The 15,555-nt window shown below is 34.7% G+C and overlaps 1 protein-coding gene across 10 annotated transcripts in view; it reads left to right on the forward strand.

Annotated features, from left to right (window-relative positions):
* Positions 1–15,555, forward strand: part of IPO11 (importin 11) — a 212,120-nt gene that overhangs the window by 95,993 nt on the left and 100,572 nt on the right. For all 10 annotated transcript variants that reach the window (XM_045061184.1, XM_023256975.2, XM_045061173.1 and 7 more), the window contains exons 20-22: positions 15–128; positions 5,410–5,525; positions 14,152–14,228. In XM_045061184.1, the coding sequence (XP_044917119.1) occupies positions 15–128; positions 5,410–5,525; positions 14,152–14,228 (307 nt within the window). The remainder of the gene's footprint in view (positions 1–14; positions 129–5,409; positions 5,526–14,151; positions 14,229–15,555) is intronic.

A 15,555-nucleotide genomic window follows, 5' to 3' on the forward strand; every position in this document is an offset into this window, starting at 1 on the left:
TTCTGCTGTGATAGATACGACCGTATGTAGGATGTTTGGTACAGTATTTGCCTCTTCTTTGGAAGCAGAGCGAAGAACACAATATGTTGAGATGTGCTATTCTGACAACACTTATTCATCTTGTTCAGGTAAGTTACTTTGCAGTTTCTGAATTTAGTATATTTCTTTTTTTATTGAAGTCTGATTAACATACAGTGTTCTTTTAGCTCCATGTGTACAACAGTTGATCGGACCGTCCTGTACGTTACTCAGTGTTCACCACAAGGGCTGTAGATGCCCCTTGTCACCAAACAATGTTATTAGAGTATTATTGATTGTATTCCCTGTGCTGTACTTCTCATCTCTGAGGCCTATTTATTATATAAATGGAGTTTTGTACCCTTTAATCCCTTTTTTATATTTCACCGATCCTCTCCCTCACCTCCCCTCTGGCCATCACCAGTTCTCTGTGCTTAAGATTCTGGGTTTTTGCTTTTTTTTTTTTCTTTTTACAAATTTTTCATTGTTTTCATGTGCTTTATTTTAATGGTAGTGAAAGGCCTCCCAGTTATGTCTTTTTCATGAATTATCTTAAACAGTTTTAAAAACTACTTTTGTGTGTTGGCTTTGGACATTTTTTGACATGTAGGAAATACTCTCTCCTTTTTAAAGACGTTTCATTCATTAGATGAAGTGGTCTCTCATGGTGATAGACTCATGATTTGTGCAGTGTGTTATACTTTCCATGCACTTTGCATGGTATCCAGAGCTTTTCTGTATAAATTTGCTCTTCATTTTCACCCTTTTTTTGTGATCTAACATCAAAATTTTGCTCTTTCATAAATTGAGAAGGTAGACAATCAGGTGAGTTACTTTTGAGGGAAGGAGTGAATATGGTTTTCGTCCTCGCGACTTTGAGGTGTCAGGGTTGTGCAGCAGGTAGAGAGGAATCTCAGATTTCAGAGAGTGATGACCAGGCTGTAGTTGTCATTTGAACTATTACAGTGACTTACAGTCTGACGGCGAGAGGACAGAAAGGTAAGATTTTAATCCCAAATCTAATATCTGCATCCAGGTATGCTCAACTGAGTTTTACTGGCCTTGCCCCAAATTGTGATAGATTGTCCAATGGAGAGAGCTCTGAGTTGATAGTTACCACTCTCCATTTTTTGAATAAGTTAAAAATAGGGGGGGAAAAACACGTGAACACGAGTTTTTAAAAAACCTTTCTCAGACATCCTTTTTTTGAAGTGCAATTTTTTTTCTTTCAGTAAACCTTACAGATGAGTTTTATAGTTAAAAAATCCTACCTAAGGCAGTTTCAAATAAATGAATAGTGATACAAAATTCCTGTAAAAACACCTTCTTTTTAATAAGTGTCTCATGTAGCATCTCTTCTTATCTACTATTGTTGTGATCTCTTGCGAAGATTATGTCCCTTTTATAGAAAAGGGTACAAAGGTTAGGATAAGGTTACTGACTGTCCTGAGATTGCCTTCAGAAATAACAGAACAGACTGTGATCCCACCTCTTTTGTGTTACATCTTTGCCAAAATGTGTTCTTATTAGACTCCTTTTGAGAGTTTTGTGAGGGAGGTGTGAAAAAACCCAGCTTCTCTGTTTCCTTAGGTAGGATTACCTCAGGAACTCTGAGGAAGCCACAGTAACCTGCTCGGAATGTTTGGAGAGGATAGGGCCTTTTCCTTCCTTTGTGACCCTTCTGCCCTCTGTATTTGTTTAGGCCAGAGGTGCAGGGTTCCAGCCAAGTGCTCATCGCCGTCTTGGAGAAAGCATACGACGTTTAATATAAAGTTGAGACTATAGCTTAAAATGTGTTTTTCAGTCATTTGAGAAAATTATACTAAGGGTTATTGTTAAGGTTCATTTTATAGAAAACACTGCCATCTTTGGGCTTTTCAGATTTGAGAGGGAGATAATAGTTTATTTGTATGTTTTTGTTTTCATTTTTTAAGCTCTGGGAACCCAGACTAGTAGTCTCTGATTGAAGAGATCATCTCTTGATCCTTGATTGCCTGCTTTTGTTATTATTTTTTAAGTTGTGAAAAATTTGAAGCATACACAAAAGGAAGAACAATATAATCAGTCTTTAGGTAACTATCACCCAACTTCAAGAATCATCAACATTTTGTCAATATAAATTTAGGGCACTAAAAAGCTAATTGGGGGGTTCCTGTGTGGCTCAGTTGGTTAAGTGTCTGACTCTTGATCTCAGCTCAGGTCTTGATCTCCGGGTCATGAGTTCATGCCCTGCATTGGGCTCCAGGCTGGACCAGAAGCCTACTTAAAAAAACAAACAAAAAAAACAATGCTAATGGAGAGAGTTGAAAATGTATGGGGAACTTACATTTACAGTAGTAAATTGCGCATTTTTCCTTTTGGATATAATCTAGCTGGGTAGTTTTGTAGGGGAACCATCCTTGTTTTTGATGTCTTTTCTTAGTAAAAGATCTTTCATTTTCCTGTCTCTTGCATGTTACATCTCCCTTTTTTTTAATGTATCCCTGCTTTTCATTACCGGGTATCTCCTTGTCTTGAGATAATTTGTTTCACATTATCAGAGAATCAAACGGGACCACTTGTTTGTGGACTTGGATGAGATCTTGGCATCATGCTGCTTTGTAAAACTCTAGAGGCCCTCTTAGTTTTAATACCTGACCTTGAACGTCACTCTTCCCAAAGTACCTGGTGCTACCAGTTCCTGTGTCTTTTGGAGTTTCTGTGATGTAAATCAAGTTGCTTCTTGACCTTTTCTTACAGCTGGCTTTGAGCTTGGTTTTCTAAGTTTGCTAAGTTACTGCTTGTCTTTTCAGTCCTTATCTTTTCTTACGTTATCTTTGTACTTATGGTTATGGATCTTTTAAACACATCCTCCTATATTCTTTAAGTGGATCCTGGCAGAGAAGAGTAGTAAATGCATGCGTTAAATCTGTCCGCTTCCTCCAGATTTTAACATTGTGATTGATAATACTGAGTTGTATGGTGTGGCCGGAGCATAGTACAGAACATGGTTATAGGGGCCTGGTCAGGAAGGCCACAAGAACATCTCTTCAAGTTCAGAGCAAGAAGTGTTAACATTTTTATTTTAGTAAGGTAATCAGGGTGCCAGTGGAGACAGGGTTTGGAATGGAGTAAAACTAAGGTCAGGGAAAGTGGTTGGTATGTTTTCTGTTAACCATGAAAATAGATGATGCAGATCTGAAGTAAAATGCATGGAAAGAAGGGGAAAGATTTGAAAAATAGTAGAATAAAGGATTGTTGAGATGTGGGGTGAGTAGGAACAGGAACTAGGAGGAGGATGTGAGACTGTTTACCACTAAATAGGTAGTCGTACAGGTCACTTGAGTTTGGAAAGGCCGGACAGGAGCTTTTTTTTAGGAAGACAGTGAATTGGTTCAGTGGTCACCTTAAGAGTTTGAGATGACTTCTGGGTGATGATGTCCTGTACTTACTCAGTGTCTGGAGTTCAGAGATCTGTGTTTGGAGATAATATTTTGGGACATTTTCCGCATGCACGTGACACAGGAGAAGGCAGTCAAATACGTTATCCTGTGAAATGCCAATATTTAGGGGGTTTTATTCTTTTTTTTCCCTTAACCTAAAAAATAATAATAACCTTATAAATTCACTGACTGTTGCAAAGATAGTACAGAATACCCTTCACCTCATTTTCCCTTCTGTCTTATGTAATTATTATACAATAAGATTTCTGCCTCTTAAAGCATTTCTGATCATTTTAATAACTAATGAATTTAATTTTGAGCTTTCATACTGTTGTAGAAAATGTGTTATTGTGATTTTTTCATAATGTTGTAGACAATGTCTTGTAGTTATGACTGTGGGCCGAGAGAATGTTCACATATATTTAAAGTTGTATATCTGGGATTGCACACATTCTTCAGGCCATTAGACTACAAAGGTAAATGTCTTCAGGCTTTGACCGAGAGTCTTACATGTTTAGCAGAGGTTTTAGTTTTGCAAAAGCTAGCATCTCATGCTTCTTGGGATGTGCACTATGTAAGTAGATAGATTTTAATTTTTCTAGGAAATTTTAAGTCTGCTTAATAATCAAAACGAACTTGACTAGTTTATCTTAATGTTCCTTTTCTTTTGTTGTTGTATTAAAGATTGAACTACAGAGAGTGAAATTGAACTTCATTTTAAGACACAGTGTACTACTTTATTAAGTGTGACATTTTAATAACTATCTTCCTTTAAAAAGATCTTTAATAAGGTCTTTCAACTGATTTTTAGTTTTAGAAAGAACCAAACTTACTTAAGGATAAGCTTTATGCATTTCCATTTAGGTATCTGTCCCACTAATAAAGATTGAACTCATTATATATATGTCATCAGAAGATGTGTACATAAAGATTTTGTTTTGCTTAACAGAAGATGTATACATACAGATTTTGTTTTGCTTACCAGATTTTGTTTAGCTATTGATATTTGAATTACTTCCTAAATGAGGAGATGTTTGATATTTATTGGTTTCCTTTCTGTGTTTGTCAGATTACAGAGATTATTATGGATTAAAAATTGGCTTCTTATCCTTTATGTTTCCTTTCAAAGTGCTTGGACTTAGTGTGATACACTGAGTCAATCTCCATAAAACAATAATTAGGTAAACTAGAATTTTAGATAAACCCCCCTCTTCCTCCTCCATTTTTTGGGTCATTAAAAATATTAGCAAAAATTGTTCATTAAAAAAATTTTGTGCATTTTTTTAAAACAAAGCTTAAGAAAAAAATAATTTTTACATTCTTTCAGCATCCTTTCCCCCTTCCTGTATTTAATTAGTGTTAATTTTTTCTGTATACTCCAAAGAAACATTTTTATGTGTGTATCTCTTTGCATGTGGTAGGTATGTTTAAAAATTCTTGGGTTTTTGCAGTTGTTATATACACACTTCTTCATCTTTTAAATCCAGTTTGTAATTATTTTTGAGATTGTTTTTATTCCATGCCTAATACTTTTTCATTGGCTAGTCACTATTCTGGAATATGAATGTACTATGATGCAATTATCTTACTAATGAACATTTTGATTGGGTTCATTTTAGATTACTTAGGTGAGATAATTTATGGAATTTAATATAGCAGTGTTAGTACCACTTTAGTAGTCAGAGGGGAAGATACATATGGAACCTCTTAAAACAGATGTTTATACCATTGGTGTATATGATTCTACTACCCCTGGGCAGTTGAATAGTATTTTTTTGCTACTTGCTGTTCAATTGTAAACAGAACTAACCTTGTTTTAGTAGTGCTTATAGTTAGGACCATCCCAGAAAATCTGATGGATTTATTTTTTATCAGCTCATTTTAGGACATTTTTATACGATAGGTTATTTTTTGGTGGGGGTGGGATCTTAGAGTGTCTTACGTTAAGTTTTATTTATACTTCCCTTAGGGATTAGGAGCAGACAGCAAGAACCTGTACCCTTTCCTGCTCCCAGTTATCCAACTGAGTACAGATGTTTCCCAGCCTCCACATGTTTATCTTCTGGAAGATGGTTTAGAATTATGGTAAGAGGAAAAATTTGATTCCCTGGATTTTTTTTTTTTTTTTCCTGGCCTTCCCTACTCTCATGCCAATAAAGCAAAGGTCATGTAACAGGCCTTAAAAACCCAGTATTTAAAAACAGAAACATAAAACCATTTTCCCTGAATTGGGTAACATCATAGTTCCATCTATTCTTGGCAGCTGTCGCTCAGTATAGGCTCATAGTAGTCAAAGTTGAAAGAGGAAATTTCAGTAACGACTCAGCTGCCTTTAACCTTTGGAATTTGAAATGTAAAATGGGGAGAGTTCAATAAAACTTGAAAACTAAAAATGACTTAAAACTTGCAGCCTGTTAAATGAGATGTTTTGGGGGATGTTGAGTCATTTTTCAGCCTCTTGCTACTTCACCTATTACATACTCAGATAATATATCTCAGCCCCAAATGCTGAGGCTTCTTGGTCTTGACTAATTATTTTGCCAAGTGAGTAGTGTGTCGTGTTAAAAGTTAAAAACGAAAAACTCTGTTTCTGAAGCAGCTCACTGCTGCAGACCTTTATTGACTGCCCACTGTGTAAGGAACTGTGCTAGAAAATCCTTCAGCTTTACTAAGCGTATCTTACTGATGACAGCAAATTTCTGCAGGTCACTTATAATACAGGAAAGGCTCCAACGTTGTCATATATAAACTGACTATTGAAATTAAAAAAGAAAATCACAGAAATTAAGCATGGAAATAATGAACATTTCTGGTTTCCTTTTTTCTTCCTTCTCTCCTTCCTTTCCTTCCTGCCTTAGTTTTTCTTAGATGTTTAGGAATGAACATTTTTTTTTATTTTTTAGAAACTGTCTTTGGTGCAAATTACAAATTAATGATCTGTAGCAGAATACTACATGAATGATTTTAAAATGTTAGGTAGATACTCGATTTACAAGTTAACTTTCTCATATTTTCTAGGTTGTGTTGTTGGAACCTAAATGACTTTGGGTGGTTTTATTGTAAATTAGCATGTGTTGAAAATATATATTCATGTATTTTTGTTTGTACAGGATGGATTACTCGAGATCAGATGTTGGTAAATTTTTTCTGTAAAGGGGCAGATAGTAGATATTTTAGGCTTTCCAGGCTGTGTGATCTCTTGACCTCTGCTGTTTGAGCACGAGAGTGGTCACAGACAATATGTAAAATGGTTGTGTTGCAGTAAAACATCACTTATAGAAATTGAGTGTGGGTTGAATTTGACCCATGAACTCTAGCTGTCCAACGCCTACTCTAGATTACAAATTAAGACGCTAGTCTCTGACTAGTGTCAGACACATACTTTTCTATAAATATGTAGACAATATATGATGTTGACTATTAGAAAAATTAAAAGTATTACTTATAGTAAAGAGATAGACTCCGATACGTAACAGTATTATAGACTTAGCTTATTAATGTGTTTATTAAAGGTATATAAATTTTTTTAAGGATTACATGAACAGGCAGTAATAAATGTACATTGCTCTGTTGTTATCTCTTGTTTTCTTAGCCTTTAGTTGTATGTAAACAAAATGAAATTGTTAGAATACCTTTTTTCTTTCTTTTCTCTCTCTCTTTTTTTCTTTTTTTTTTTTTTTTAGCTCAAATGCTTAATAGCTTAGATTCTTTAAATTAAACTAGAGTATACTGAGTTAGAACTCATTTTTAGAATCAGATATAGGTGCCAGTCCCAATTATGCCACTGCATGAGGTATGTAATCATCATCTGTGAGCCTCACTTAATCTGTAAAATTAGGAAGCATAATTCCTACCCCACATGGTTGTGAGGATGAGATAATGTGTGTTAAATGGTTAGCTCTTTGCATATGAGAGTCTGTAAAGTTGCCTAAGAAGGAAGGGCAGATGTGGAACATTCTGCTCCTAGCAGAATCCCAAGGAACTTAAGGCATTCGTGAGGTCACATGAGGGGCGCCATCAAGGGTGACAGAGTAGAGCTGTCTGTTGATAAGAGGAGGAAAACCAAGCCAAGAAAGAATATTTCCTGAAAGGGTGGTCAGCTACATCATATGTTGCTGATTATTCTAGGTAGAATCGTACAAAAAAGTGAATTTGGCCACATGGAGATGATAGCAAGGGTTTCAGTAAAGTAGTAAGAACTGACTAGAATTGAAATTAAGTAATTACAGACTGTGAGCCTTGGCAACATTGGGAGCACTTGACAATGAAGAGGAATGTCGAAATAGGGCAGAAGTTGGCTGGTGTGGGGAATGCAGAGTCTAGAGGGATGGATGAGGCTCCAGAGAACGACATAATTGGAGGCAAGAAGGGATGCGATTTAGCATATGTAGCTGTTTGTTGGTTTTGGTTTTAAGTAACATCAGTGATACTTCATCCATTTTAACTGGAGGCAGGAAGATGGGTTTTTGTATTATAGTGGGATGTGATAGGAAGGTGTTGGGTCTAATAGATTCTGTTTTCTCAAATATGAAGCACAGTCATCACTTTAATATTGGCTGAAGTGGAAGTACATAGAAGATAGAGGGATTTGTGGAGAAAAAAGATTTAAATAGTTATCTTGGAGAATGGGAATTTGAACTTACTAGGGGATAATTAGTAGTAGGAGATATTTGAGGTCCCATACACAAAGGAAAACTTTTTAGAGTGATTATGTGTTTTTTTCCCCCATGTTCTCCTCCCCCCATCCCCCTTGATGCAGCTTGCTAGAGATTTGCCAGTGTTACTAGTCTTCTCAAAGAACCACCCTTTGGCTTTCTCTTTGTTGTATTTTTGTTATCTATTTGTTAGTTTCTAGTCTTATATTTATCATTTCCTCTTTTTCTACTTAAAGTTTGTTTTTGTCTTTTGACTTAATATTCTGAGATTTGGCTCAATAATTTTTGATCTTCTTTACTAATATAAACCTATTACTATAAAATATTTTTAAATAGAATTTGAACAAATCTTGCATTAATAGTTTTTTTGTTTTTGTTTTGTTCTTTGTTAAAGGAAGTAGGATCAGGTAATAGATACTGGTCCACAATAAGCGTGGGCTATATGCCATTAAATGTAATATGGTCTTCATCATTAAAAACAACAACAACAACAACAACAACTGATGTGACTGCCTTTTGCCATCTACTCAGGAAATTAGAATCTTAAAACCTCAAAATCTCTTTTTAAAGAGCTGACTTCTGAGATAAACTTTTCTTGCTAGGGTGAATTCTACTTTTGATATGTTATGCAAGTCTTTTCTATTGTTCTATGGTATTTTATCAGATTTTATTTTTTCCTGAACTCTTAAGATCTCTTGTCCATATTTTGTGATACTGTCTGATTTCATATCAGTGTCATGTGTGTTTTACCAATTCACTATTTTAAAAAATGTGTTTTTTTCCATACTGGAATGATCTCTGTGATATGGTAACTATTCTTTGGATGATTTGAAAATTGAGTAGAAAAGGGAACTGGAAATGGACTCATGGCAGTGGCTGGGAAGTTATTCACAGTTTGGTGATATTTTCAGGTTGTTTCTTAGTTGTTAGTTTGTACATACTTTAGTTTTGATTTTCCATGTCTGTTAATTTTGGTACTTCCTCCCTTAAGATACTAATAAAAAAAAAACATACAGGCATGTGCTTTAACTCTGTTACTTGTAGTCTTATTTTTGATTTATCTCTTTTTAAAGTATATTTATTATCTCTTTTAAAGTACATTTATTAGTCAGGCAAATATGTAGAAGCAGCACTTTATATGCTAGTATGGATTCATAATTAAAAGGTAACTGGCAAGATAATTAAAAGGTAACCAAGAGAAACATTCTGTGCTTTGAGCCCGTACCATAATGAGGTTCAACACATGCCTTACCAACTAGAATAGAGTATGCATCAGGTATTGCATACTCTGAATGTAATGAAAATACATTGGGCAAAGCTGGTGGATGTTTCTGATAGGCTTTGTTTTGAAAATGGCTACTCTCTTTGCCAATAAAAATTGGAGATGTAAAAAAAAAAAAAGTATATTAGAGATTTTTTCTTTTTATTAATATGAAAGAACTACATGTTGCATTTTATGAGTTCTCTGTTTCTGCCCTTTGTTACTTTACTTCTGCTTCATATTTTCTACTTCCTACCCTTAACTGGGTGTATTTTTTTAAAGCTATAAAAAAATAGTTACTTCATTACCTTAAGTGCTAAAACATTTAAAGCTATGAATTTGCCTTCCATTGTAATGGCCTATTTCCCTTAAGTCTTGTTATTTTGGTAGTAGCATTAGAGTTTTTTAATGTCTTCTTTGACGCAACCTCATTTATTTTTTGCTGATATTAAAGTACATGATTCAGGTCTGGATTTATTGCATTGTAAATACAACCTGTCACTTGTACAATTTTTAAAAAGTTAATAAGAATTTTAATGACTCGAGGCTCTCTTTTTGTAACAGTCTCAAATAGTCATGATATTAAAGATGCAGACTTTATATATATCTATTCTTTCTAACTAATAGGTTGTATAGTTCAAATCAGTGTTTCACTTCTTAATCTTGACAGTGATTAATTAAAATATCTAGTTTGCTTTGTGTCAGTGTCCCTTTTTATTTCTATTTCTTTTTATACTTGAATGCTAGAAATAAATTATTTACAGCACAGAGTTTTGGTATTTTTCTATATTCTTTTAAAGAATTTAACAAATAAAACACAGTATTTAAAATTTAAAATATTATCACGAAGTGTCATTTGATATATGTATGTATTGATTAATTTTTCACCTTTTAATTCTTTTGCATTTAAATTTTATTTGATACTAATATTGTTATATGGTTTGTTTAGATTTGACTTAACTTTTTTTGTTCAACTTTTACATTTTAGCTTTTCTATTAGAACTTTAATTGTATCTCCTATACAGAGAAAATTTTTATATTTTGTATTTCACTTAACCAGAGAGGCTTTGCCTCAAAAGAATTTTCATGCTCTTATATTTATTTGTTGAATTGCTATGCCTGTGTTTTTACTTCATGCTCTTGGTTTTCTGTATTTTATTTAGAGGGGTAACATTAAAATTTACATTTCTCTGGCTAAAGATGTTGGTATATACAACTTTGTCTAATTATTCATCAGCATAACTTGTCCATTAACTTTCCATTAGTGCCTTGACTTTGTTTCTCTTTCTTTCCTTTCTAAGCATTCACTTGTTTAATCTGGAGTGGTTGCCATGTCATAGTACTTTTAAGTACTTTAAACTCTGCAAGATTTTTTTTCCTTTTTGTTTTTAAGTTTATTTATTTTGAGAGAGTATGAGCGGGGGATAGCCAGAGAGAGAGGGAGAAAGAGAGAATCCCAAGCACGCTCCAATGGGGCTGTAACCCACAAACCATGAGATCATGACTTGAGCCAAAACCAAGAATTGTACGCTCAACCAACTGAGCCACCTAGGCGCCCCAAGATTTCTTCCTTTTTAAAATAGTATGGCTTGTATTTGGGAAGCTAGCATAGGTAGGTAGTGAGAGTGACAATGACCTGAATGCTCTTTTTACTAAGATAATGACAGTGGGAGGGAAAGAGTCACATGGAGTCTTAATTTGGGCCCAGTGGCAGAGCTTCAAATGTATTCTGAGATTTAGAAGATGCCCATCAATTGTTTTCTCACTGAAATATCATGACTGGATTATGATTTTTCTTTCGGTTTCATTTTTATTTTAAAGGGGAATAGGAAAGAATTTTAAAAATCTTTTCTTTCATTTTATTCTTGAGAAATGGAATCATGGAATCAAATCCTCTTCTTGTTGATCAGAGTAAAGTATCTAAAGCTACCACTGCTTGTGTGTGTGGCCCGTACTTCATTTTGTGGGTGGCTGCTTTCTTCTATGTCCCCCTTCTTCCTAATTTTGACATTTAAGATTTGTGAAATAATTCATAGATACAAAGTAATAGGGAAGTCATATTGTTTGTAGTTATTTATAACTTACATAAAATGAAAATCCATTTTCTGTACCCTGGTGAAGCTGTGGGAGAGTAAGAATGTCTGTGAAGCCCATGGTGTGGGATGTTTGTTGGATTCTCCTGTTTTCATTGTAGGGATGAGCCGGTGTACCAGTATTTTTTGTTTTCATTCCTTGGTTTATTTTCTTGTGGCCTGCTGTTTTTACAATCTTACGTTTGTATGTGACTCTACACAATGTATCTTACCTTCATATAAATTTTACAATAGGTGTTCTAACTTATTTCTTTAGCTCTCTGTTCTAAGATTCATCCATATTGCTGAGTTTAATGGTGTGAATGTAACAGTTCATTTACTCATATGCCATTTTGTCGGATGTTCAGATAATGCAACTTGAACATTTTTGTACATGAATAAGTGTGCAAATGTATGAGACCTTATTCATGAGGTCATAGGTGTGTGCACATAGACATATTCCACTGGTTCAGATAATAATACTTTCCAAGTCTTGATACCAACTTCTTCCTGTCTGCAGTGTGCAAGAGTTTTCACTTTTTTATAGCTTTGCCAGTATTTATTAGGTCAGACTGAAAATCCTGGTAATATGGTAGGGGTAAAATTGTACCTTGTTTTGCTTATAATTTGCGTTTGTAATTTTGGCTGTGATTTGATTGCTGGTTGGGTTCAATATCTTTTTATACTTTTAATAGTCAAGTTTATTGCCAATTTTTGTATCCTCTGGATTGCTTGTTCATTTGTTCTATATGTTTTTCTCTTCCTAACCTCTTTTGTATATTCCTTTGAATACTGTTCCCTTTTCAGTTATATATATTAGAAACAATCTTCTCCCAGCATGTGACTTAGATTTTGACAATTTTGAGACATCTTCTGACATAGAGTAATTGTTAACTTTAATGTAGTCCTATTCATCTTTTTCTGTAGTCTTTCTTAAAGCTAAAGCTGTAAGTATGTACTGCTAACATAAAGACTTACACTTCTCATATAAATACTGGAATTAATTTCTGTGTTTCATGTGAGGTAGAGGCCCAGTAGCTTCCCAACAATGCCTGAGTTTTCCAACCTTTCTTAACCTAGGAACCACCTCTGTCATAAATGAGTGGGTCTGTTTCTTGTGGTATTCTTTTTATGATATTAAGTACATTAGTTTTAGAGTGAGTCATAAAGCAAGTCCCCCCCCCCCCCCCCCACCGCCGTATGTTTTTTTTTCTTGATAAATTTCTTGTTTATTCTTGGTCATTTGCCTTCTAAATCATTTTAGAATCCACTTTCCTAATTTCTAGGGGAAAGTCTATGGAGAGTTGAAGTTTTATTGATTCTCTATAACAGTTTAGAGAGAATTGACATCATTATGATGCCAGATTTTTGTATCAGTGATTCTTAAAATAACATCTGTTTAAATACTTTGTTTCTAAGTTTTATTTGAGAGAGAGAAACACTGTAAGTGGAGGAGAGAATTGACATCATTATGATGCTAGATTTTTGTATTAGTGTTTCTTATAATAACATCTATTTAAATATTTTTATTTTGTTTTTAAGTTTTACTTTATTTGAGAGAGACAGAGACCTTGCAAGTGGGGTAGAGTCAGAGAGAGGGAGAGAGAGAATCCCAAGCAGGCTCTGAGCTGCCAGCACAGAGCACAACAGAGGGCTCAAACTCACAAAACTGGGAGATCATGACCCCAGCTGAAAGCAAGAGTCGGACACTCAACCAACTAAGGCACCCAGGTGCCCCAACATCTATTTAAATCTTAAGTATTTGTTTTGAGTGTAGAAACTGAGTTCATTTTTGTATGCAGTGTATTGATATTTACAGCAGCCTTGTTGAAGTCTCTTAGTGGTTAAAATACTTTATGAATTCTTTCTGCATCTCTTTTCTGTCTGTCACACCTGTTGTAAATAAAGCCTATTTAACTTTCTCCTCTCACCCTTGTGTCTTATTAACTTAGTTGGCATATCATGTGAGGAACCATCCATATATACACTCAGTAGATGGGGAGGCAGGCAAGGTAATAGAAGAAATTGTTTGAGATGTGATTCTGTTTTTCCAGAGAATGGCTTCAACGTATCATTAGGTGTGTTTTCTTTGAGTGTTGGATAGGTCCTCTCTTACCAGATTAAGGATTTACTTTCTGTTTGTAATAGGGTAAGCGTTTTTATAATGAATGTTAGATTTTGAATAGGATCCCCTCCTGCTCCTTTCTTGCAACTATTGTGACAATCATGGTTTTTTTTTCTCCTTTAACTTCTCTGGGTGAGGGGTGAGGAGGTAAACCAAATGCACACTTCTGTGATAAACTGCAACCCATATATATTTTATTTTTTATAGATTTATTCTTTCATATTGCCCAGTGTCTTGTTTAAAGGGCACATCAGTTACATGTGACAGAACAATATAAAAAGAACAAGACAATTTTATGTTTCCTTGACCATTCCATAACAATCATGCTTTTGCTGTATCATTAAAATTTTATTGTAAAGACGTTTTGTAGTTGTAAATATTTTAATATGTAGTTACTTCCCTTACTATTTTTGCTGTGTATATAGAAAATAATAATGTGCGATGTGTAGTTTTTCATTTGATATAGAAAGATAACTTTTGTAACTTGTATTGTTCATTTTTCTTTCTTCCTTTAGATGGGACAATTTTTTAGTAAGTTGTATTGTTAAGAGCTTAATGGCTATAGAAAGAGATTCAGCTATTTGTTTTTTCTTCCTAGGTTAGTGACTTTGGAAAACAGCCCATGTGTTACACCGGAGTTGCTTCGCATATTTCAGAATATGTCCCCCCTTCTTGGTATGTATTAAAATGTAAACTTAATACTGTTTTTGAATGCAGCCCTCCTTTGGGGCCTTACTGGGTGACTTTAAATTATACCTTCCATTTTACACAAGTCCCTGATACTCACAAGTTTAATAGTGTTTTAATAGTTTGTGGATTTTTTTTCCTATATAACTTTGTAAAACCATTTCTACTTTGTGAAGAGTGAACGCTAAATTTACTAAATCACTAAAAAAAAGTCTTCTTGGAAATCTAATTCTGTGTTTAGTTTTAACTTTGTTAAAATTTCTGTGTTTCATAGCAGATTCTATAAAGTATTTAAAAGACAATATTATAAAACTGCTTCTGTATACCGTGGTTTCATCCAGTTTGTTTTACAAAGTGATTTTATGCTGTCAGATTTATGCTATCACAAATGAGCTCTGTACATATTTTTTTTTCTTTTTTTTAATTTTTAAATTTATTTTGAGAGAGAGACAGTGTGAGTTGGGTAGGGCAGAGACAGGGAGAAAGAGAATCTCAAGCAGGCTCCCAGCTTCCAGCACAGAGCCCAGTGTGGGGCTTGAACTCATGAACTGTGAGATCATGACCTGAGCTGAAACCAAGAGTTGGATGCTTAACTGACTGAGCCACCCAGGTGCTCCCATACGTGTTTCTCTTTTAGCCTAAGGAAGCAACAATGTGAAGACTGTTAACTACTGGCAAATCATATTTATTGTTTGTTGATGCGTTACTTATGTATAGAGATGTGACATCATGAAGCTTAGTGTTCTTTTTGTCTTTTAAAGTTTATTTTGTGAGAGAGAGAGAGCATGTGAGCAGGGGAGGGGCAGAATGAGAGGGAGAGAGAGAATCCTGAGCAGGCTCTGAGCTGTCGGTGCAGAGCCAGACGTGGGGCTCTAGCTCACAAACAGTGAGATCATGACCTGAGTCCAAATCAAGAGTTGGATGCTTAACTAACTGAGCACCCAGGCACCCTATCCCGAAGCTTGATGTTCCTGGAGCGTCACTTGTGGCACATGGGATAGGGGAACTGGACACTCTGCAAGGAATGGGGCCTTAGTTTCTTTCAGCCACCTTGGATGAGATCTAATTGTTGTTTTGTTTTTCAATCTAAACATGGATTATGATGATAATTCTCAAGGAAATAAATACTTTTCTGTTAGATATCACTACCATTCACAAGTATGTAGTATTTTACATTGAAAAAATGAATAATTGTTTATGGAGATTTTACTTCGTGAGGGATTTTATCATTGGAGATTCACATTTTTTTTCTTTCCAAGATTTCATTTAAATTCAGGTTAGTTAACATTCGGTGTAGTATTGGTTTCAGGAGTAG

The sequence above is a fragment of the Felis catus genome, chromosome A1, assembly GCF_018350175.1.
Source record: "Felis catus isolate Fca126 chromosome A1, F.catus_Fca126_mat1.0, whole genome shotgun sequence".
Lineage (NCBI taxonomy): Eukaryota > Metazoa > Chordata > Mammalia > Carnivora > Felidae > Felis > Felis catus.